The sequence below is a fragment of the Gasterosteus aculeatus genome, chromosome 13 (assembly GCF_964276395.1).
Source record: "Gasterosteus aculeatus chromosome 13, fGasAcu3.hap1.1, whole genome shotgun sequence".
NCBI classification, from domain to species: Eukaryota; Metazoa; Chordata; class Actinopteri; order Perciformes; family Gasterosteidae; genus Gasterosteus; species Gasterosteus aculeatus.
In genome coordinates, this window is record NC_135701.1 from 11,849,226 (window position 1) to 11,873,747 (window position 24,522).

Here is a 24,522-nt window from a genome sequence, read left to right on the forward strand (position 1 = left end):
TATTTTAGCAATGGCAGAAATAGGCTGTCAAAATCAAAATAACCTCAATGTTTTACAAACAAAGACTTGAAAAAACAACGGTTAGTATTGATCATCTGGGCTGCATGAACATCTGACACGTGTACGCACTTCATTTCATCAAGATGAGTAACAAGGCGGCGTAAAGAAGGAGAGAGAGGATCAGACCTTTGAAGAAAACAAAGCAAAGCCGCTATTTTCACAGATATGTTTTTATTTGTCAAACTGAAAGAGCTTTTGTTCGTAGCGATATCTTTTTTTTGGACTGTACATAGTTTCACACTCTCTGCAGGCTCGAACCTAACCAGCGTTATGATAGGTACATTTTCTAGATAGGAATTGACACTCAGACTGACGAAAGAAATATTACGTGAGCTGCGGACACAGAAATACAAAGACTGCATGAAGTTTTAACATGCACAAGAAAATCAAAGGTTCAAAGTAAAGCCTGTTAGATCTTTATGATATGCAAGAACGTAATGTGCCTGTGGACATGTTTGTTATGCTTTTCTGTTCAAACGCATCGTGCGTCACCGAAGCTTTGCAGCAGGAAAGGTGAGAGGAAGCCAACTACAAAGATCAATCATGAAAGATGTTTGCCAAGATATCGTTATTATGCAAATAGTGACAGTCAATGATTCACACCAATAACAGTATTCACATGTTGGTAATGTACAGCAAAGTCTTTCCTTAAAGTACAGAGTTTGGCAACATAGCACAACTACATTTTTCCAAGTTAGCCTTTTGATATTTTCCAACCCAGAATACAATAGACTGTTCTCATTTTCAAATATCCAGGTGACAATCCAAATATGCTTGTTTTGTTTTCATGGTTATTTGTCAACTTCAACAACGTTCATGATGACCGTCTGCCCTGAAACACAACTTAGAGTAAGGAACAAAATATGTTTGTGATACATTTTCTTGCTGCGCTTTTAGAAAGTCAAAAGATTAATAATTGAAATGCAGTTTCATTTATTGTATATTATTTCTTTAAAATAACAGCGTCACCTTAGTATTTCCAGTGTAGTCAGACAGGATCATTTGGAAAGGGTTGGTGCAATACATTTATTTAGGTTGTGTTTAAATTCTAACCTGAAAGAAAATGTAATCTGTGATAAAATTCATCATATCACTATAGTACAGCTGATTGGATAGTGAAGTGACTGAAAGTGGGTAAATTGTAAGTGAGAAATAGAGCATCAAATACAACATCAGCTCCCTTAAGCTTTTATTTGAGCACTCAGGGGTTTTGGGAATACTAGTTTAAAGTGGGAACCACTGCAGTAATCCAGGTCTATTTTTAAACTGTGTAAAATGGGACTGCAAGGTTTCAAATAGTTGGAATACCTTAGGTACTTGCTTACCGCCATTAGTTTACTAGTGAAGGAGCAGGGTTCATTTACAGCCTGCAGCAGAATCCATACAGTGAAAACGGCATAAATAGAATATGTGGACGCGATGAGAATAACTGTCCATATTCCGGTAAAGTTCCTTGCTGCTATAATCATAGCAGATTTTGAGATTATGAATAGTATTCATATATTATTAATCTTGGACATTTGCTTTTTTTTTTTTTAAAAGACAGGAATTACCATTCAAAATAAAGAGATATTGGGATTATGCAAACACATGATGTTGCCTTTACTCATTTCTCATTTTTTATAAGTAATAATACAGGACATTTTTTAATATGTGGCCAAAAATGATATATTTGTGGGTTATTATTATCAATGACATCTATCCTGAGCTTTGTGATTGAACTTAGATCAACTTAGACCTCTAAGACAACGCAAAGACATTAAACACATACTTTAAGCATCTGACAGCTGAGAAAAATAAATTGAAATAAATACAAAAAAGAACAAGCACATACGATAATTCCAAATACCTTAGAAAAAGTGTTGGGATATTCAAATACAAAAAAGATGAAACTCCTTATGAGAGCTAGAGACAGCCTTGCAGTGCCAGGTTAACCGCAGTGCTCTATACTGTCTCAAATATCCGTTGTCTTCAGTAAACTTTTGCAGTGTGTTGTAATGTTTCAGAACTATTCAAAAATGCACATAAAAATAGGTCCCTAAATAAAAAGCCATTGCTCTCAGGGCTGGAGGTTTTAAATGATTTGTCATAATATACATTTATAATTCACGTACCATGCAATTTCTTAGTCTTTTACATATAATACAAGAGCATTAATAGTGTTTTGATTGATGAAGTAATGCCAGTGTACATCAGGGTAAACGCATGGCTTAAGGAAGTGGTAAAGTAAAGAATACATAAAGCGATTTGAGAGAGTGACAATATGGTGTGATCTCTACATGGTACTTTAGACACTTTAGTAATGCTATGACGTTGGCTGATTATGTCCAATGAAGCACGGCAGACAGATTTCACATCTTGGTGACACTGTACAATAGCTTCCATGGCAACAAGTTAACACCACAGGGAGAATCGCTCTCTGACTCCACCCTACCCCCACCCCCCTACCCCCACCCACATATATTACAGAAGTTCATTTTAAACCGGATGATAAATCTTGGGAAGAATAAAAAGACAGAAAAATCACTTTATAGAGAAAACGCAAAGACAAAGGGCAGGTTTTAAATCATTGTACAAAAATAATAAACAGCAACCTACCACAAACAGACACATATTCTTTAAAAATCCATCGGAAATTGGTTTCTTTTTACAGGTTGCACAGTTTATTTTCAAAATACTGGGCGAGGTACACCAGTTTGCCAAGGGACCGGGGGGGCGGATGGGGGTGGTGGCAATAAAGATGAAAGAGAGAACTTCACTCCTCCTCCGTGCATCCGAGTACTTCTGCACGCAGAGTGATCCTGCCGTACCATGACCAGGGAAGGATCCGGATGAGTCGGGCATAGACGGGTGGATCTATCACGTTCTTTCGGTGCGTGTCGTTGTCAAAGTTCCCTTGGAATACCTTTAATGACAGCATTATTATGGATGAATTATTCATTTTCAAAGCAGAAACTATGGACAACTTAAAGTCAAAACATTAATGTCAATGGTAGCGCAATATTTGAAGGCTTTTAAAACTAGAAATATGGCGATCAAATGCTTTAGAAGTCTACATGTTATAAGCAAATATCTTCAGTGAATTAACGCAGCAACCACAATCTCATGTATTTTTACAGGCAGCAGGTACTGATGAGGTCTCATGCAAGTGCAGGTGCTGAGTGAAGTTAAGCCGATGAAAGTTTCAATCCAAACGCTGCCAGAACCATTGCATTCTCTGAATTCCTTTCTTCAACCCTCCACACATGTGAGCACATCAACACTTTCCCCCAGTAGAAATATTTTTGGGCTGTTGGAGCAATAGAACCGAAAGTCCCACCAAACCTGTTGTTTCTCATACTTAATAAGTTGTGTCATTAACATGCACGTTATTGGTCTCGTTTTTGTTCACTTGTATCATACATGTCTCTTATTCAACCTGCCGTTCAATCAAAGGCTTTGATGGTTCCCGTACATTTTTCTATGAGGAGAAAGTTGTGTTTCTATTCATAACTCAAAACGATTGCGTGACAAACTGCTCTGCATCAACACGCCACTCAGATTGTGTAGTGGCCTGCATGTCCTTCAATGAAGGGATTAAAAACCCAGTGGTATCTAATTCTGGATCGACATTGAAGTCGTTAGGGGACACGGGTCACTGTTTGCTCCACTTTCATACCAAGTCAATGACATTTAAACGCCTTTAGATAGGCCTTAAGAGAACAGTTCAAGTGTTAACTAGATAAATGATGCACATGAGCTAATTGTCTTACTGGGACGTTTGCCCAATCCTTTATTGTTAGAAGCTTTGTGTTGGTGTTTGTTTAATAGACAGTGAAATTAAGTTTATCAGAAAGAAATACACCTACAGGGACTGCTTCATTGAAGGATATGATCATTTCAATTAACCAGACATGATTATGTCTGCGTAATTTGGATGTAATGGGCCTCATTGTTGAGTGGAAAGGAAAATCAGTGGGCCAAATCCAAGCAGGTTTTGGACACAGAAGATGACCTTTTCAGAGTAAACCTTCAACTAATTATCTCTCAAAAAATCATAGACGATACGGTTTGTATTTTAGCAATCAAAATAACGTTTTATTACAAGTTCTAAAAAAACTGAAGTGTTTTGGAGAATGTGTTTTGAGTTTGTAGAATATAGAGTAATAGCGTTTACTATTAATAGCGTTGCTAAAGGGGTGAGAAAAGCGGGGGTTTTTTTAAACTAAAGAAAAGATTGTGGTTGAAGCGCTGGTTTATATACCCGAATCATCACTTGCAAAGGCCAAATCAAAATTAGGAAGATGAATTCATGAGAAAATGAGGATACAGTATTGCTCAGATTCTGTAGAAGCTGCAGCTTGAAACATCTTGTATACACTGACACTGACATTTTTGAACCATTTAGACATCTATTAACCACTAGCAGCTGGACATATGATACCCGGCCATGTCTAACACAAACCATTGCACGCCACCTTTTCATCCTAAATTCTTTCTCATCCTCCAGCAGTGAGACCCACTCTCTCTCTCATGTTGTTTATCTGTGTTGTGTGGGGTTTAGGTTCTATTCAGACAAGGTTTGCATTTGCTGACAAGCAAACGGCATTCCATGTCATTTCTCCCTCTTTCTCTATTGCTGTCGAATAAAATCAACATTATAAAGCTTGAAATTCCATAATTACAAAAATGTGATTTAATGGTGGTGAAGAGTACCTGAGCATAACCATATTTTTACAGTGAGAATATCTATTTTGAAAAGTTGAATGTCTAATAATAACTTAGGGAGATACCAAAAAAAAATACCAACAAGGTGTTAAAGTACACTTTCAGATCTTTAGATGGTATTTTTAGATAAGTTTATATTTAGAACTTCTTTCCCAAATTCTCTGTTTTCAATTAAACACTTTTCACACATTTTCCCAAATCAGTGAAGATAAATACAGTACCAGTCAAAAGTTTGGACACATATTTGTATTAATTTCAATGAGAAAGTGTGTCCAAACCGGCTCTCATGAACTAAACCTACGGGGCTCACAGGCTCTTTTCTATGGACAGCAAAGCAACATCAGGCCAAACACACTGTAGTTGCAGATAAATGAGTGACGTCCAAAAGGTATTTAAGTGCATGGTTCACATTCAAAAGTGATTTGAGGAAATTATCTCATGTTTCAAATTGCATCCAACTTGCTGCAAATTTGTTAAAAAAGGCCCCAGATTGATTTACAATATTTATAGATATTAATTTGTCTGAAACACATGCTGAAAGACACATGGACGTTTTAATAAAGCTGCCTGTCTGTCTGTGATACTGCCGTTTTCTGTTGTTCTTTTTATTGTATTTCAGAAGTGGAACATTTGTCACCAAAGTGAGAAACGTGTTATTTTCAAGAGTGTTGACTCAAATGTAATGTGACATCCTGGGCACATGACAACACAAAAAGAGGCAGGACAGGAAGACTATGAGTGCAGCAGCTGATTGAAATACGACAAGAATGTCTCCTAGACTGTCTGGGGACCTGCACAGTGACAAAGGCAGTGTCTCTAAAATACACCGTCTGGAACGGGATGTGTTAAGAATCACAACAAGACAAATGCTTTTTGGAAGAAAAAACTAATGAAAGGACAAGCAGGCTGATTAATATGTGCTTGGTAAACACAAAGTGTGTATGCTAACTCATGGACATAAAGAAAGTGAGCACACAACACTGCCTGCCATTTAACTGACTACACTGAACATAGACAATTCAACACAGCTAGAGCCGAGCTCTGTGCAAGCAGCTTGACCCATCAACTGACATTTCCAAAAGCATCTCAAACAGTGCTTTGCTACCACATTTGCAAGGGTTGCAAATATAAGTATGCTACATACGTAGAGAAACAAGATCAAAAACCTGTAAATGCAACTTTTATTTCTGTGTAAATGGCCAAACACAATGCTCAAAGTTCAAAAACAGAAGCTAATACCAAACTTTTGGAAATGTAAATGCTACGTCCATGGTAATGAGATTCATTCGAATTCCAATGGTTGCGATTAAAAGATTGCATATCTTAAACTGATTGAATTCTCAGCTATCTCACATTCCTTAACCTCTGATTTGGAGGTAGCTGAGAGCTCTAATGGTTAATCACGCCTGTGTCACCACTATCAAAAATTAATCAAGTGCTTTAGCACTTGACTGCCCCCGTGAACTGACTGTGTAAATATTGACATCCAGGAAAGAACCGTGTTGCAGGACTAGTCGGTGTAGTGACCTCGGCGTGTGCAATTGGGAATGCAGCCGAGCCAGTATGTAAAACTATGGAATATATCAGGGTTTAATTATGTTGAAACAATGGATTGCAACTCTTGTCTCTTTCACAAGTTCTCTTTCTCGACTATTTTCACACGGGATTTGAGATTTATGTGTGCGGAAAAGGCAAACAAGGCACTCCATGGATTTTTATTTTAGAGGGACAATGTTGTGCGTATGTGCGCTGCACAGTGTGACAACATCTGTATTCTGACAGGGCCTCCTCTCTCAATCCAAATCTAACTGCCTGCAGCCTCTGCCACACAGGAGCTGGAGGGGGGAGCTGAGAAGAATACTTAGAAGCCTCTTCCTCTGTGCAGACGCACACACACACACAAACACGCTCACGTTTTTGCCGTGTCCCTGCCAAGTTGAGCATTGTGCGGTGGCAGGAGGAGCCTCGGGGGTCCAGCGGCCAAACGTGTCCTCTAGCATTAACGGCTGCTTCAGCTGACTGAAGGGGGGAAAACACCTTGAAGAATCCTACATCCGAGCGGCCCCCGGGCTCCGTCGAGGGACCGACTGATTGACATTCTCAGAAGCCTTGCTTAACACGGCTGCCCTCTAATACCGAGCAAACACACTCCGATTGACTGCCTATCCCTGGTTTACCTCCAAGTCATACGGCAAAAAACAGCACAGGGGACGGCTGTAAATATTGCTTGTATCTAATCTAATGAGATTTCAAAATCCATATGAGTTATCTCTGAAAACAAAAATGTATTCATAATAAACAGACCAGGTTCTTGAGAAGCCGCCAGGACTTTTCTCTCCTTCCCTTTTGCTATCTCCGCTGATGCTCTCCAGGCCTTCTGAAGACATCCAGTGCTCAGTATCGAGATTGCTCGAGTGAAAACCATGCTGAGCATGCAGTGGCCCGTGTCAAAAGATAATTGTGGGTGTTGAAATTATAAACCCCTCAAGCAAGGAATGTGAGCTGCGGGGATGGAAATATATTTCCGGACATTGCCTGCACTGATTCCACAACAAGTATGCGGACATGCATTGACAGCTGGCCATCAAGAGGTGTCATTTGCCTAAACAAAGTGCCGTCATATTACATTCTAGGTCTGCCTTGCTGGCCCAGACCAAATAAGAAGCTGCACAAATTGACCTATATGGATATAAGATTTATCAATCCATCATTAATTATTAATCAAATAGAAAGAAAAGGGACTCAGCACTCAGGTTTGGTTAGTCCGGTCCAAATGTTCACAAAAATATATTTTACAACTTCAACTCTTTCAATTAAGTGGATCAAAATGTATAGATTCATAGTTTTAGAAAATTATCTTATCGATTTTCAGTTTTTATATTTACTAATGAAAATGACTGAATTCAAAAATTTAGTAATTCTTTTCAAAATTAAACAAATGATACAGTAGTTTATACTGTTGCATCAGGATCTTGTATAATACATAACACTTTAAATCACCTCTGCAGTATTTGCTTGGTACAAAATGAATGTACGAATTCCATTCTATGTCTTGTTTTACCATAGTCAACACTTTAGCAGTACATGCATAAGCAGAATAAGTTATTAGTATTGCTTGACAACAATACTGACATAATGACAACAGAGGACAGTAAACAGCACCTCTCTCGCCACCAGCATGTGAAAGACACTTGGCTGTAGCTTCAGCTGTAACAGCGAGCCTGCAGCACTCCTGATATCAGCAGAGAGGCTGCTGCAGTCGTGCTCGGTCTCTGTTGTTGTGGGCGATTGGAATGGACATGTACTTTGTTGAAGGGCCGTAAACAAGAATTTCAGGATAGTACTGGCCAGGCCTGGTGACAGCACAGTCTTATCTGATCCCAAACCGGAGGAGAGACCAGGCAGCCTCAGTTTGAGCCACAAATTAGAAAATGCTAAAGGGATGTTGGAGAAGAAGAACCAAAGCAGAGGTTTTGGAAAGGACATTGTCACACAAATAATAGAATGCCTTTTGAGATTTGCAGCTCTGTGTTGCTTTAGGTTTCTGTATTTCCTTATTTATCATTTCTGTTCTCTCGTTCTACCCAAAATGTCTCTTTTCCCCATGATGTGATATCTAATTCAAAAGTGTCAGCACTCCTAGTTCTCATGGGCAGGCATTTCTGATTCTATAGTTTGTTTGTTTTTATGTTTACTAAGTGCAAAGGACAAATTATGTGTGTTTCATCTCGGTTTTGTCAGCTAATGTTGGTAAAAGTGACCCAATAGCATGCAATGTGCATGTGTTTTCCGTCATCATGGGCCGTGAAAGCTTCTTACCTTGTCCTTCCCCTGTTTCTCATCTTGATATATTTTCCACCGCTCCCCATCATTACTGTATGCCAGTTTGTATGAGCCAACAAACTGAACGTGGCCAAAATCTTTAGCTCCCTGGGTAATTATACCCGTGACCTTGGCAGGCACAAGCAAGTCCACCTGAGAGAGGAAAGAAACAAAGAAAGAAAGAATGGTAAGTTCCTCAAGAAAAAAGTGACATAGTAAGTTTTAGAGATGAAAAATCTAGTTAGTATCTCTTTTTGGTTTGATGTCATCAGAGGATTTACTGCATAAAGACACCGTGTGCAAAAAGCCAGTTTCAATTATTCACAGAATATTGAACAACAAAGCTGATTCCACAATGTTGCCTCAGCAAAACAGAAATTATACGCTGCATCAACTTCAGAGAACCAGACTGTTCCATTTGGGTTCATTTTGAATAGGTTATGATTTGTTGCAAACAATTTATAAGCCATGGATGCTGGCCAGTAAACACACCAATTGAAACTCTAGCTTTCAATTAGGCTTTATTATTTGGTAAAGTATTTTAACGCTGTTGAGCGGAGATTCAAAACATACACAAGCTGAATCCAAAAAGAACGAGAAAAGAATATATAGTATTATAACTCCATCACGTTTACCTGGCCAACTATACTTTAGTAGGCAAAATATACTTTAATAATGTCAAACACAGGTCAAGCTTTTACATTTTTCCACCATGTTAATTATGTCGAGTGTATATTATATTTAAACAATCGAAATGTAAGAGCGAGGTGTGCAGAAGTGCAGAAAAGCTCACGTTGTGATGGAACATAAAAAGTATTATTAAATGTCACCCCCGTCGGACTTTCACAAACATTAACCAGCAGGTGTTACATCTTCAATTCCACATAAAAGAAACGGTGCAGAAATACATGTTGTTTTTGTATAACAAAACACTAAAAGGAAAAACAAACGACACATTAAGTGTGTGAAATAACCATAAAGGGCATGCTGTTTGATACCAATGAAGAAATATGTGAATAATTGATGGCACTGCATTTTCAATAGCCTAAATGTCCCTCTACAAATGTCTCAGGTAGCAGCCGAATCCAAGCACCCAATCACAATCAAAAAAGGATGAAAAACAGTGGCATTTTGCAGTCACACATATACACATATAAACACATAACCATATGTTAAGATACAATTGTAGAAGCCAGAGAGACAAACATACGTGTACAGTTTTGAGAGGCACATGCCTCTCACCAAATAAAGACCGATTGCACAACACCACCGTGCATATCATTGCAAGCTGCACCACACCGCACCACACTGCGTCGTTAGTGCCTGCAGCATATTACAGCCTCTCTTTTCTCCCAGCAACTGTAAGATTGAGAACTACCCCCGGGTATTAGATGGGTGTTCTTTGGTGCAGCCCCCCTGCTCTGTACATAATTAGGCATAGACCTGGGTCCTGTCACACATGTAGAAAAATGCCGTAGCAAGTCGAAGGCAAACTCTTGGCTTTTTTAAAAAGGCATCCGAGTGGATGAACTCCCCGTTCTCCATTTGTGGGATGTTAAGCTAATGAAAGTAGGACAGCAGGCATTGAAGTTTGCGTGCAGACATAATTTTAGTCCGCTGTGGTTATAGGTATGTAATTATGCAGATGCTGCAGAGCACATATGCACGCTTCATTTGTTGCGAATATACTATTCATGAAGTTCCTCCTTCAAATCGTAGCAGTCTCTACATCTGTGTTTTTGTTCTTTTGAAAAGCAATGCTCACTTCTGCTTTGGAATTGAAATATTTCACTGTAATGTGTATAAGCACCTTTTTAAACAGCCCTGTTACAATACAAAAAATGTCACAGCAACCTATTAAGATATAGCGGGGCAGAAAAAAACACAGCGGCAAGAGGCTGCCCGGTCAATTTAGACGGGCGTGACACCTCGCATCGTGAGGCTTTGATTATGCTCCAGTTGCAGAATGTTGAGGTAATCTCGTTCTACTCCTGCAGTCAAGTCTGCCACCGAAAACAAAGGCAGGCTTGAAGGGGAACCTTTAATTGCTGTCACAGGTAGCGGTCAAAAAATACAACCGCCCCTAGCGACGGCGGCTCTCAGCACTTTGAAGGCCCAAACTGAATTAGGGGGCGAGATAAGCTTGTTAAAGCAAGGCCTCCCCTTCAGCCTTTACCTGCTGTTTTTTCTTCCATCGCGCTCTCAAATCCGCTCCCTCCTCCACGAGCCGTTAACCCAGACAAACAGGGGCCGTGTGAAGTCTTTGTAGCACTCGCTGAACGCTCGTGGCATACATGTTTCAAAGAAATAAACCATGAGAATCAATTTTAGGGTTTGGCTCGCTGCGTCTGAGATAAAAAAATAAAAAAAAAAGATTAATGTAGCTCAAATCTAAACCTGCAGTTCGCCCCCCCCAAAAAAGAGCAGGACATTGAAAAGTGAGAGTGCGCCATTTACATTTACTTGTTCACTTCTGCCAGACTAACACTCATACTCGTTGAGAAGAGAGTTGATTTGTAAATCGCCCGTCCCCATTTGAAGTGGCTTTACCCGTGCAGGAAAAAGAGACGGATGGAGCCAAAAAAGGCTCACTTTCCTTTTTGTCTGAATAAAGCAGTTGCATTCATGGCATCCTGCTGACATTCTCCCTCCAGTTGTGCTAATGGACCTAAGCAGAAGACTTCATTCAATCTCCAAAAGCCTGTGGGACATTTAATGTGCATGTGCTATACGTTCTTCACATCCTCCCAACCCCTGTGCAGAAATGCTGCAGTGTTGAATGCACACAAGTCGTAGAGGGATGAAGAGCAACAGGGATATCATCACAGGCTAAAGCCTGGTTGGGGAAACACCCTGTCTCTTTGCTGCTTAAAACCTGCGGTCACTTTCCTTAAACATCATACAAATATGTTACATTAATCTCACGTTGTTGCTCAACATTAAATAAACTATCGAAAGGAGGAATTGTGTTGACGTCAACAAATGACAAAAAGCAAAGCTGAAAACAATTTCCAGTCTAATGGCTGACTGAGAAGAGCACTTCTCTCCTGAGTGCAAAGAAAAGCGTGTTTGTGTCATGACACCTTTCTGTGTCGGATGAACCGGCCCTTCAACACAGAGCCGATCAATGAGACGAACAAGCAGGCCGAGTGAAGAAACGTACCTCCTAACCACTAAACACTAACCACTATTCCTTGACCTCTGTGGAAAACTTCACAGGGTCAAGGAAAGATGGTTAGGAGAATTCATGAGCTCCACTCTCACAGAGCTACGTAGTTATGGGGAAAACAAACTGAAATAGGTTGCGGCGTACCGACAGCCCCACTAACGCAATTCGCCTGACTCAATATTTATTCTTTTCTTTGTTTATTAATGTATAAAACAAACAGCCAGTAGCCGTTTATAGACTTAGCCTGTTGAAGAAAGATGCCTTAATGGCTTATTAAAATGTAGAATCCAGAGCGCTAAAGTTAAACTATTTTGAGAAGGTACACTTTTACACCTTCAGGCGGGCACTAGGTAGCGTGATCCATGTCCCTTGCAGTCGCAGTGATTCATGTAAAAACACTAGATTTAGGCTACACCGCTAATTATAAAAGTTCAGCTACAGAAAAACAATGCTGTGGAAACGCAGTGGGGGCGCAACTTCAACACCAAAGGTGATGAATTGCCTCTCTGGTATCTTTTTTGGAGTTTTGAGGATGTCGCAAGGCTTCTGAGCCCTCAAACAGTGAATGCTGGTGGGCCGATTGTCGGATGTGGGATTCAGGAGACGTTGGTTTAGTAAAGGAAATGTCACAGCGATAAAGTACCCGGCGGCATCACATTGTGCCACCAACCACATTCCTGAATGAACTCGAAACATTCTTCGTTTTTAATGGACTAAGAGACAATGTTTTTGAACAGGTGTTTCACGCGGGAAGTGAATCCATTGCACCTAGAAGGCATGAGAATGGATACCCTTTTTTAACCCTGTTTCACAGGACATTAAGAGGCTGGTTAAAGCCAAAATGCCGGTGATGTAATTAGTTGGGTGCAATGACTCACACTGCGCTGCAATATTGTGGCAAGAACACACATTTCTGAGCCAAACAGTTTCACGTGGCAACGACATCGCTATACATTGAGCAGCTTCCCCCTTCTCGCCTCCTCTTCACTGGTCTTCATGCCAGCACACTTGCGTGAAGCAATGTTGCATGTAAAGGGGAATTAAATTCTTTCCTCTTCTGTCTAAAAACATTGAGATTTTCTCCATCTTCACAGTGTGTCTAACATGCTTGAACACATAATGAATGGCACCTGCATGTAGAGAACCCCAGGCAATCTGCAAACACCAGAATTGATCTCTTTTTCCAAAACGCAGTGTTCACAGTGCAGTCACACATTTTTAACCATGATAGCGGCATCTGACGATGCCACTGACTGTCTGGTGGTCGGTCTATTGATCTACTACTTTGGTCATGGGATGTAGAACTGATATCAATGGTACCCGGTAGAACCAGTCAAATATCTACCTGAATACCAATCAGATGGATTTCTTCTAGTGCCACCATTAGTTTGACATGCGGCGTCTGATGTGAAATTTGGTACAGATATTCTATTAGATTCCATTTAGAGGGAGTTTTAAGCATTTAAATGCCCAATACTGTGGATCGGGACCAACTACCTGGAAAACATTTGTCATTACCTGGCATTTATCTCAATATCACAAATGTTATCAAGCTGAGACACCAAACTAAGAAGGTGAACATCATAAACATTTCACATTAGCACGTCGCTCCAAGCACCATCGCTATTAAGTACAGCCTAACAATACGGCCAGCACGGTGGAAACGTTAAACCTTTGTCTTGTTTACCAATAGACTAAATGGACATATGTGAATATCCTGCGAGCTTCCCATTATAAAAGGATATTCTGTCATGTTTCTGAGGGGGACACAATAAATGTTACTTCCCATAGAGGGACTGGTGATATAATTGAAAGGTTTCTCAGAGCTACAAGTATTGATGAGGCTCATGTCTCATTATAAATGCAAAAATTGTAGAAAGTCTATATAAAAAATACCTCTGTCCTGTAAAAGCTAGCGACAGTAACTTGCATGGTCTCCGTTTTGTTTTGTAGACACCTTGTTCTCCGTCTATGATTTAACTCAATAACTTCAGTCCTTTAGAAAGAACATACAACTATTATTTGATTGCTGTTATTTCTTCCGTAACAAAGAGAGCGCTCCATCGAAGCCAGTGCACTAAAGCACATCAAAGCCCAAACATTACTTCCTGAGGTTCTAAGTGGGAACTCAGAGCAGCCGGCCATAAAAAGAAAAGTAGCCTCTATTCAGCATATCAAGTTAGGTTTTAAACGGCTGTAGGACCAATGGAGTGAATTGGCCGAGGCAAGATAAACTGTGAGGAAATCAACCGTGGAGGTCTGAATCATTTGGAGCTATTACAGCAAGGAGAACAGCATCCAAAGTTAGCCAGTTGCGTATTGTGTGAGCATTAGATGATTGAGGGATCCACATGCGTAAAAAACAACCTTGACGCTGCGCTAGTAAGGGACTTGGGGATTTCACGCTCTGTTTAATGTTCACTGTGACTACAAAGTGGACATTAAAGGACACTTACTCGCTGATAAAATCCAAAGTAGTTGGTCTCTCGGTGTGATTTTGTCAGAAAATCAAATGTATTATTTCTGCAGGAGGGCAAAAAAGGTTTTCCTGTTGGAATTTCCAGCAAGGGTAAAATGTGAAATGATCTAAAATATGGTTTTCCCATTCAGAAAAAAAATCAGGATACAGATTTGTAAAGGTGCATCAAAGAGGTGAGTTAAAAATAAAATCGTTTACGACTCTGCTGCACTTACAGCTCATCATTGCTCCTACCTCTCCTTTCCTGCATCTCACAGGGGACATGAAATATTCATATGAAATTCTCACACGTGCGCTCACATAGACACGCACACAGAAATACAGTGTCCTTCACACGCAATAAATACAGGTGACATTTATGGACACTGCAATGTTATAATTAACCTAATATGAATCAATGTCCAGTTTCATATAGAGCCTTTGCTTAACTATGGACTACTAATGAATCGTGATATTGTCGGATAGTACATGTACACAGCATGAAGATGAGAAATGGCGAAACACCCTGGAACCAGAAGATAAACATGCAGAACACATTGGACCCGATCTCTGCTGCGCTGATTTAAGTACAGGCGCCATCGCTTCTGACAATTCCTGCAGATCCCACGATTAGAACAGGCGCTGCTGCAGACGCATGAATCCCTCATACCAAGACAAAAACGATAAATGCTTCCAAGGGAGGCTGAAAGAGAGTGAGAGGAAAGCAGGTATAGAGCCTGAGATGAGGATCAGGATGTGGTTGAAGGATAAAATGGCTTCCTCCGATAATGAAGACAAAAGGGTAACGTTACACGGGTTCCCGAGCAGACCTGTACATTAGGGATATAGTTGGAGGGAGGGGGACACTAAAAACCACCCAATTGAATGAGGGAAGCACATACATTTGCCATCGCTTCAGTAACTTAATCTAGAAGCTAATTAAATGAGCACACTAGCTGCAGGGAAATTGAATAGAATAGAGCCACGTTGGAAAGAATTGAAATGAGGCTCTGACAATAATGCGTTAATTTACATCAAGCATGTTTTCAAATGAGTGAGGATTCTTTCTCAAATTCTCCTAGAATTAAAATTTTCGCAAGATGATTGAATCAGCCATAGCAGCATTTTTTTTAACCCTACTGCGTGTGTGCCTATTCAAATTTGAGAACACTGTCCAACTAGGTAGACAACAGTTGCGTATCCACTATCAAATGGGTCGCATACGACATGCTTCTCTGCGGTCGGACAATGACCCACAACAGCCTCAAGTGAATGCAACTGTAAAGCATTATAATCCTGCACTCAGTGTACAAAGTTGCACGATTAAACATTTGATCATACCTTCCAAGCACCGTGCTGGCACATCTGCCAAAAGCAAAGGCTGGCTAAGCAATTTGCAGTCATGGTTACATCAGTCATCCTGACTCGAGCCTTATGTCAGTGTTCAGTGCCACAGCTCAGATTTTGAGTATTGAACAAAAAAAGAAAAAGATGCTTTTGGCTCAGTTCCTTCTGCGTTGGATTATTAGTATTGTCGGTAGTTCGTGTGAAATTCTTATCACATACATGTAGGTGCAGAGCGACTGATAAAAAGGTATGCTGAAGTCAGTGCGTTCATACGCTTCCTACTTTTCACAGCATCACAGCTGTGGATAAATAGCAGTGTGCTTTTCACTGATTGCAACAGAAACAACCTGGAGACATTTTCCCTCTAACGTTCTGTTTCTTTAATCAGTTCAGCAAGAAACTTTGCTCTAGCTGCTGTTGTCGTTGATCCAGTATGCCTTGTAAAGTTGTGTGACAAATAATGATAAAAAGGTGAGCTGCAGAATAAAGGTTTTGTGTAAATAGAGCTTTGAATAGAAAGATCGATAGGGAGAAGTGCCTTCACCGGAGAGATATAGTATCGCAGTACTACAAATGATGGATTTAAGAGAATGGTCTGTGCATGTTTTCCTCACAATTCCTTGTTGTAAGGGTTGTGTTGAGAGAAAAAGGGGGAACGGAGGGGGGGGGGGGCAAGCTTGAAGGACGCAGAGGACTTTTTACCCTTGAAAGTTCCACACACATTCTCACAATCCATGCACTAGTCACTTTTTCTTGGGATATAAACACGATCATTGCAAATTCAAATAAATCCTTTCATGCAACAATGCCTGCATGCCTGGTTTTCTCTCTTTAGACAAGGACACACTTTGTCTCTGCTGCACAAACACTGACACTGATGAGTGTTTCAATGGCACAAATTAAAGGCATTCTCCTTTTTGGATGGAGGAAACAAACAGTAAGCTAATTCTATCCATTAAAGGAAATAGAGTTTGTATTTGAGGAAGCGATTTGCTGGAAAGAAATGCTGCATTTCAACAAATACACGCTAAAAAAACACAAAGCGGAAATCAATCTTACATTATGTCAACTTATTGTTCCATGATTGATCATCTAAAATATGAAAAAGAGAAGCTTATAAGCTTTACAAATTTAAGCTTGCACTGATTTAATGTTTAAAATACTTTTGACAACAAACCTCACAATATGGTGTTTGGACCTTTATGATAAAATGTGAAAAGTTTTAGGTAAGATAGAGTGAAAATACAACATTCATTTGATATAACTTTTAAGAGCTGTGAGAACAGTAAAAGCTACACTTAAATGGGAATACATTAACATTGCAACATGTATTCCATTTAATATTTGTTTTATGTAAAAACATATTTAATTGGCTTCAACTGTTGTGAATGAGTATTTCGTGGTCAGCTTCTGCCCCTCTACATGTTCTCTTCGCTGCTACACTTAATTTGCATAAGTCTATTTACTGTATGTGCTTTACTGTTTTTCTGGAGTATGCAAACCATTTAAGAGACCACACAGGTCACACTATTCTGCCAGGCATTAATCCTGCCAAAAAAGTGGAGGAAAACATCTGATAGAGCTGATAGAAGTTCATCCTTTGCCTACTAGCATTCTTCTTCATGGGAAGGAATCTGTACTGCATATGTCATACTATAACCATCAAGAACCTAATTGTTCCTTTTATCAAAATATACAGCATGGCTTGTGAAATTCAATCACCTCACTTGACTTTGTCATTAAAATGGCAGCCTGCAAAGCTACATCACATATCACACATGTACCACTTGTATAGCTTTAATCATCTAAAAGTCTCAGCTCATAAGTGGAAAAAGGTGATTATCAGGTTGCCACAGCCACACACCACACATATTTATCACTTTAAAGAGATAATTAGGCGGGAAGCCTGGGAGACAGCAGATGAAATATGAACCAACAGAACGGAATAACTTTCATAGCTTGTTTTGTAACCTTTAGCAGGAAACCAATACTGTAAATTAAACAAGTTGCAAATAAAGTGACACATTTTGCATTATCAATGTCCACACAAGAAACATAAGTAGTCTGATATCTTTACATATCTTTATATGTTTAGAATGAAAAAAAAAAAAATCTCTATATATATATTTAGTTCTAAACACATATATATATATATGAAAAATAGGGATCTCAATGTTTACATAACCTGTACAGTCATATGCAAAAAAATATATATATATTTAATCTCTGCAGCTAGCTTTCCTTTCCTTCTTGTCAGTTGATATCTGACCTGGATTCCTCATCATTGACACCCAAAACATCAGATATGATCCAGAATCAGAACATCATAATCATCCAGACAGTGAATCTTTGCAAAGTACTTTCTTGACTCTAATGCAGTTACGACATATGAAGTGACGAGACTTAATTACGCCATCCCAACCGTGTTTGTTGTTTTGTCTGAGGAATGTTTACCATAATCCCCCAAAACACTGCACACACACACACAGTCTTGGAACACTACTTAGTTGAGCATTTTCAGCTGCCTGTGTTGCATTAAAAAGGACCCTGTGCAATTGAAAAGCAACTGGCATTCTCTGCCACGTGGACATGTTAATGTGCATAATTAACTAATCAGCTTATGCCAGCTTGCAACACTTGCATTTCACTCTGCCAGCTTCAGCTCCTCACTTGAAAACCTCTTGAAAGATTCAGGGTTCAGTCTCCCTCAGTGTAAAAGTGTCCCCCTCCGGGTGATTTTGTTAAGATTTTACAGTTTTAAGTGGCAACTTGAATTCTGCCGGTCCAGAGCTCGGCACCAGAGGTCTGATCATTGACCATCCCGGCTCCCCGCCAGATCATAAGCCTTCGGACCCAGAGGTCTCAAAGCAATGGAGAATCTGGGGAGTAATGCAGGGGTTGCTAGCAAGCTAATTCATGTGCTTTAAATGGAAAATATGAGTTAACCATGCCCCATTCATTTAAATACAACACATGGACACAAAAGTAACTGTGAAATAAATTTGTCATTAAGAAATAAAATAGTTTTCTTTACATACTGTGATATATATATATATATATATATATATATATATATATATATATATATATATATATATATATACATACACATATATGCCTCACAGCAGGGTCCTAGATTCAAACCTGAGTCTCTGGCCCGATGCTCGCTAGGATTGAGCTCAGACCCAACGCGCCCCCACCCGCCCCCCTAAGCGGTATAAAAGATGACTGACTGTCTGATTCCATCTGTCTGCTACTGGGAGGAGAGATTGTCAAATCCTAAATCAAATCCATTTGGATATTTTTGTAAGGGGCCCCACTGCACATGAGAGCAGTTGTCTTGATAAATCATAATACTTGTCATAAATATTGATTAGTTCCACTTATTTGTGAGGTTTAAGGCCATTCAGTAATGTCACTGAGAGTCAATTATTTGCCATGGAAACCAAGACAATCATTTGGGGAGTAAAACAAATGCATGTGTAACGATCACCAAAATACAAAAAGAGTGGTCAGTGCAGACAGAATGTAGCTGTATAAATGTGAAATAGCACTTTTACTTGTATGTCTACTCTTTAAAAGCCAGATATTGTATGTGCCTGTGTGTGTAGAAATGGTCCTTGGCAGTGGAAGCCATTGATTTTCTCAATGCAAGTTTATAGCATCTCTCCTTTCCTGCCGGCACAGCATGCAATACGAGACCACAAGTTTTCTTTGACCCACAGCAATCAATTTTGCTTAGCCGAGCTCCCCGGCCTGGATGGGGCCTGACTAAGCACCTGTCTCCTCCGACACACAGTGCAGCATACCCTGGTCCAGGGGCGAAAAGCTCTCAACGTAATAAAAAACATATCTGACTCAAAAGCCGGCCAATCTAATGACGACAGACTAGTCAGCATGACTACAAAGTGCTAACTGCGTACGTGCTGGGAGGCGGTATGCATTGAGAGTGACTGCAGTAGAAAGAACAAATAATCAAAGAAATCACTCTGATCTTCAATACCCTGAGAAGACGATCCTTATCACAAATGATTCTATACTATCAGGTTTACAGCTGGAAGTTAGATTTGGTTTCATGACTATGAAAGAGCATGCTATGCCTTTTGTCTCATGAGAAGAAAATAATAAATCATATGTACCTGAGGGCAAACTGGGCATGATTGAGTCTGATTGAAATGTATCTTAAGCTCCCCAGGCCGCCATCAATCTCACATATTGTAAAGCAGGAAGACTGGGGTGTAAACGTTCACTAAGAGACGTGTCTTGTCCCTTTCAGGAGACATTTTCAGCCATCAGTTACTGCAATGAAAACAAATGGATTGGCTGTTTTCATAGAGATAGAAAACCGTGGACTTCAGCCAAAGATAAAAGGGCCAAACTCACAGAGGCGTGTGTGTGGGTGTCAGATTCAAAAGGACTGGCATGAAGGAAAAAGAAATGACTACCTACTGACTGTTTCTATGAATAATACTGACTGCTGGCTAATAGGGGAGGACTGTGATACACACTTCCTCCACAGCTTAAACTGTGCACATCAATGAAGTCTTCCCCCATAAAAACCTGTATAATTGAATCTATTTGCATGCATTACCATGTACACACCATCAATTACTATGCGAATGATCTTACAGCAGAGAGAAACAAGCCATCTGCAAGAACTTGACGGGCTTGTTGTTAATTTTCCTGCCGTATTGATTCGTTATGGACAGTAGCAACAGAAAGGTAGGAGTCAGCAATAGGTAACATCTCACCTGTAGCCACTGTGACTGGTCACTGTGTCCGGCTGTCCAAGCATTGACTTTGCCCTGTTTGTCCAGCCGAGCCTTTCCAGGCTCCCAAGTGAACATGTCCATGTTGAGCGTCCTGAAGATGCTGGAGGCCGTGACCTGGTAGTCCTGAATATGGCCTGACTTCATTCCTAGGGGTTCAGAGCAGCCTGGCAAAAAAACAATTAAATTGCCTTGACCGCATAAACCCCTCTCTTCTAAAAACAGTATATCTTCCATGCTATTAACACATAATAATTGCAGCATGACGCTAATGTGCAGAGGGTATATTGCCGTGTACTTTCAGATCATTACATCATAAAACCGTGTGTACAGTTGGAGGAAACATGCCCAGCTCCCTCACCTGTCAATTCACAACCAAGCAGCTCCATGCGTAAGGTACAATGCCTCCTGCACACTTGGGGGTAAATGCGCACGTACTGGGCCTTAATGGGAGGGGTGAAGGAGTTGGCTGATGGAGCGTTGTTATCGACGTTTCCTCTGAAAATCTGTTGAAGGGGATGAAATAACAGATGATGGGGGACGGGAGGATGATGAAGCAGATCAGTTTTGCCGTAATGCAGCAGTCTATCCGACACTGTCTCCAGTGTCTACTTCAGACTCGACAAATTACTGTCATTCAAGGTCAATGAGCTACAATTGCAGGGAAAAATAGACAATTTCTCGCACCATTTCAGCCCGCAATTCATAAGAATAGTGGTACGATTTGAATTAGTTCTCCAATTATATTGCCATACGTTCTCGAGAGTTTTTCTCAGGCATGATGGACTTAGACAGACAGAGAGATTCTTGATTCGAGTGATTGATGCAATGTTTGAGGCCCAGATAGTAGGCAGAGAAAGGAAGGGAGACATCGTGCAGTGTGTTCCACGGAATAGCGGGAGAAGGAGCTGTCGTTGGGAGGCAACAGGTCAATGTGAACAAAAAGCCCTGATTCCTATTAGGTCAGGAGTCACTGCATGTGACTACTTATAATATACAGACAGACCTCACTGCGCAGTTATTTATCCCAATCTGCTCATACGGTTACAATTTCCACCTCACAAATACTGCAAGCAGTCTCCCTCACGTTCTTGCTTTCTGTAGGATAATACAATATATATATACAGTGAAGTGCACTATGGAAAAGAACAAACAAACTGCAATCGCAGAAGGATAAAGTCCAGACTCATCGTTCCGTGTTACAAATCTGAAAAGAAGTTTAGAAGCCAGCGTCATTCGGAGCGCTGCCAAATGGACGCGGGGCGGAGGTTTCCTGTCAAGAATGATTGACGGCTTTGTGGCCGGTTCTTTGCGGCTGGTCATCCCCAAATAGTATAAAAATTCCATCTAGAAGTCATAAAAGAGGAGCGGGGCATCAGGGGCAGAAAGACGGGGCCCGGTGTGTGCTAGCTAATTAAAAAGCCATCTCATCATGTCCTCCACCGTGCCCTTGAGTGAGTGCACACTCTCTAGCGTGGGCGTGTGTGTACCTTTGTCTGTGTATGACGGAGTGAGAGGCTAAAGGATAGAAAGGGGGGAGATGACATTGGGTGTGTATGCGCTGTGTTTGTGTAACCAGGTGTGTGTCTCACCATATCATCATCTTTGCCCTTGACTTTGTAGGTTCTCCAGGTTTTCCCGTCATCACTGTAGGCTACTTTGTAGGACTTGACGTACTCTGGGCTGCCGATACGCTTTGCACCCTGGGTAATTAGACCTGTGACCCTCATTCTCCTCTGTAGGTTTATCTGTGGAGTCGAAAAAAAAGGCAAAATCAGGATGTTATTGCTTTATTTCCAGACCGTTTGAATGTGTGCATTTATTTCTGTGGGTGTGTACGAAAAGTGTGCACATGCACGTCAAGTCACCCCTTTGTATCTTTACTGTCAGGGCCATCCATCTTATTCAGAAAGTCTGTGATCAAATGGAACATTTAATCAATCCCCACGCTCTAGTTCCAGTCTGTTAACCCTGTGCACACTGTCAATATGGTGCAAAGAGGAAAAGACAGGCTAAGAAAGAGAAAGGTGATGAATGTTTCCACAGATCTTGCTTAGCAACACAAAGCAGGATAATTATTATCTAAGCAGGAAAGACTTGCTGCACACCAGCTAAAGATGTACTTTGACATGAGTCCATTTCAGCAAAAGTGCACAACTTCCACACATTTTCTTCTCACAAAATAGGTTTTAGAATTTGCATGTTTATTTATTGTATTCTTGTTTATAATCCAGCGGAGCTCATCACTACATATTCGTAATGCTGCTTTTACAATATTCAGACGGATAACTTAAATAAATGAGTTGCACATATGCACATATACAGCCTAAGTAAGGCTTTGATTAGTTCTATTTAGGTTTAAAATAGGTGGATGACATAGTAATGATGACAACAGCATCATGCCTGGCTCCAAGAGGATCCTTACATGCATGATCTGCAACTCTCCCATGATACATTTTACAAGGCTTGCAAGTCTAAATGTTAAAAAGATATATTTTTATATATATTTTGACACATTCCTGTTCTATTGACAGGAGCCTCTTCCTCATCTTTTCTTTATCTCTTCCTCTTCTCTTTTCTTTACACTAGACTTTGGCTCTACCTGCCCCGAGAAAATAAGAACACAGCTGTCTAGTCTTCCATTGTAGCAGCTGATGGGAAGCAAGAATACAATACTGAGTGCGCACGAAGGGAGGGACCAATAACCTGAAATGGCCAAATTTAAAGAAAGAAAAGCACACGGAAACTGAATTTAAATTCATTATGAATTTGTCTCTTACAGCTGAAGAATCACATTTATTCTTACATTTTCTTCTTTAAGATACGCTTTTAAGGAATTCTAGAAAACAAAACCCAATATCTACACTTGCAAACAAACACAACTATATTGCAACTAATGTTTGTCAAGCTGAAGTCAGTTTTTAATTAAAAACATGAGCCACTTTGGTAATCCATGATGAAGACTAACTCCACGGACAATGTGACCACATTAAGGATGTTATTTCAGGGGCTTCAGTTTATTTACCTGTGCAGGAATATTTAGCACTATTATGAAATAAGGAAATTCACAATGAAATGAGGCAAGTGAAATATTTCAGAGTAAAAGCTGAAATCCAAACGCTGAAAGTTACTTTCTTTCAAAATAAAAACAACTTACAGTATTGTGACCTCAGCTAGGTCACAATAGGTATCTTACAGATCCAGCACATGGTCTGACCTGTCAAAACATAATGGAGCAGCGAACAATATTTGTACTGCAGCTTCAATTTCCTGACTATTTTCCGGTTGTAGAGACCGCAAAAAAGCAACACACTTAAACCAACGTATCGAGTTAATTATACACGAGGAACCCCTCTTAGTGCCTCAGAGCTTCGATGACTTCGACCACTCTTTGTCACTCAAAGCATCGCTTTGCTCTTTTCCATTTCCTCTACAGAGACGGTTACTTGTCGCACTAATTAGAAGCCGTGTCACTGAAAGGCCACGGCTGGGTTAATTGGGGTGATCCTTCCCATTTTTAATGACCACTCAGAAACACATGTTTGTCACCTCAGCTCTAATAGTGATGCATTTCTGAGGTTGAGTGAGGGATAGTTGGAAACATCCTCCATAGACAACCTCGTCAGATAGAAGGTGTGAGAGGCACATTGATTACACATAATACAACACATTTAGAACACAGCTTTGAATCAACCAAAATAAATTGTCACCAAGCTGACATAATTCTTGTATTATACACTTATTTTTTTGCTCAGTGGTCGTTCCGCTCGATTACAAGATCATATACAGTCCACATACAGATACTATGATTTAAATATTCCCCCAAATCTGCATGATTTTCTAACGTTATGTATATTTTGATGCCCGTTCATCAATAATTGAAATACAAATGATAGAATTGTTAGTCCCTAGCAAGTGTTTGCTCTCTGTATGCTTATGAAATAAAGGCTTCTAGAAGTAGAGCTTCTGTATTTTGAGCCATCCTTCAAATAATACGCGCATTTTTTACAACCATCATTAAGAGACGATCAATAAGATCATGGTTCTTCGGATGAATAGCTATTCAATTTCTTGACATTTTATAGATAGAATGGTTGATTAACTGATGAAAAAGGTTATCGTATAATACTGTATAATGAATGAAAAACACTAAATGCATAAAATTATTGTGACTCACTAACCTACATCAG

General features: G+C 40.0%; 1 protein-coding gene across 2 annotated transcripts in view; it reads right to left on the minus strand.

The window, feature by feature from the left end:
- Positions 1-214: 214 nt before the first annotated feature.
- edil3a (EGF like and discoidin domains 3a) overlaps positions 215-24,522 on the minus strand; it is a 73,004-nt gene continuing 48,696 nt past the window's right edge. For both annotated transcript variants that reach the window (XM_040195851.2, XM_040195852.2), the window contains 5 exons: positions 21,925-22,080; positions 20,694-20,838; positions 20,315-20,499; positions 8,587-8,742; positions 215-2,965 (listed from right to left, as the gene is read on the minus strand). In XM_040195851.2, coding sequence (XP_040051785.1) covers positions 2,816-2,965; positions 8,587-8,742; positions 20,315-20,499; positions 20,694-20,838; positions 21,925-22,080 — 792 coding nt within the window. In that variant the 3' untranslated portion in view covers positions 215-2,815. The remainder of the gene's footprint in view (positions 2,966-8,586; positions 8,743-20,314; positions 20,500-20,693; positions 20,839-21,924; positions 22,081-24,522) is intronic.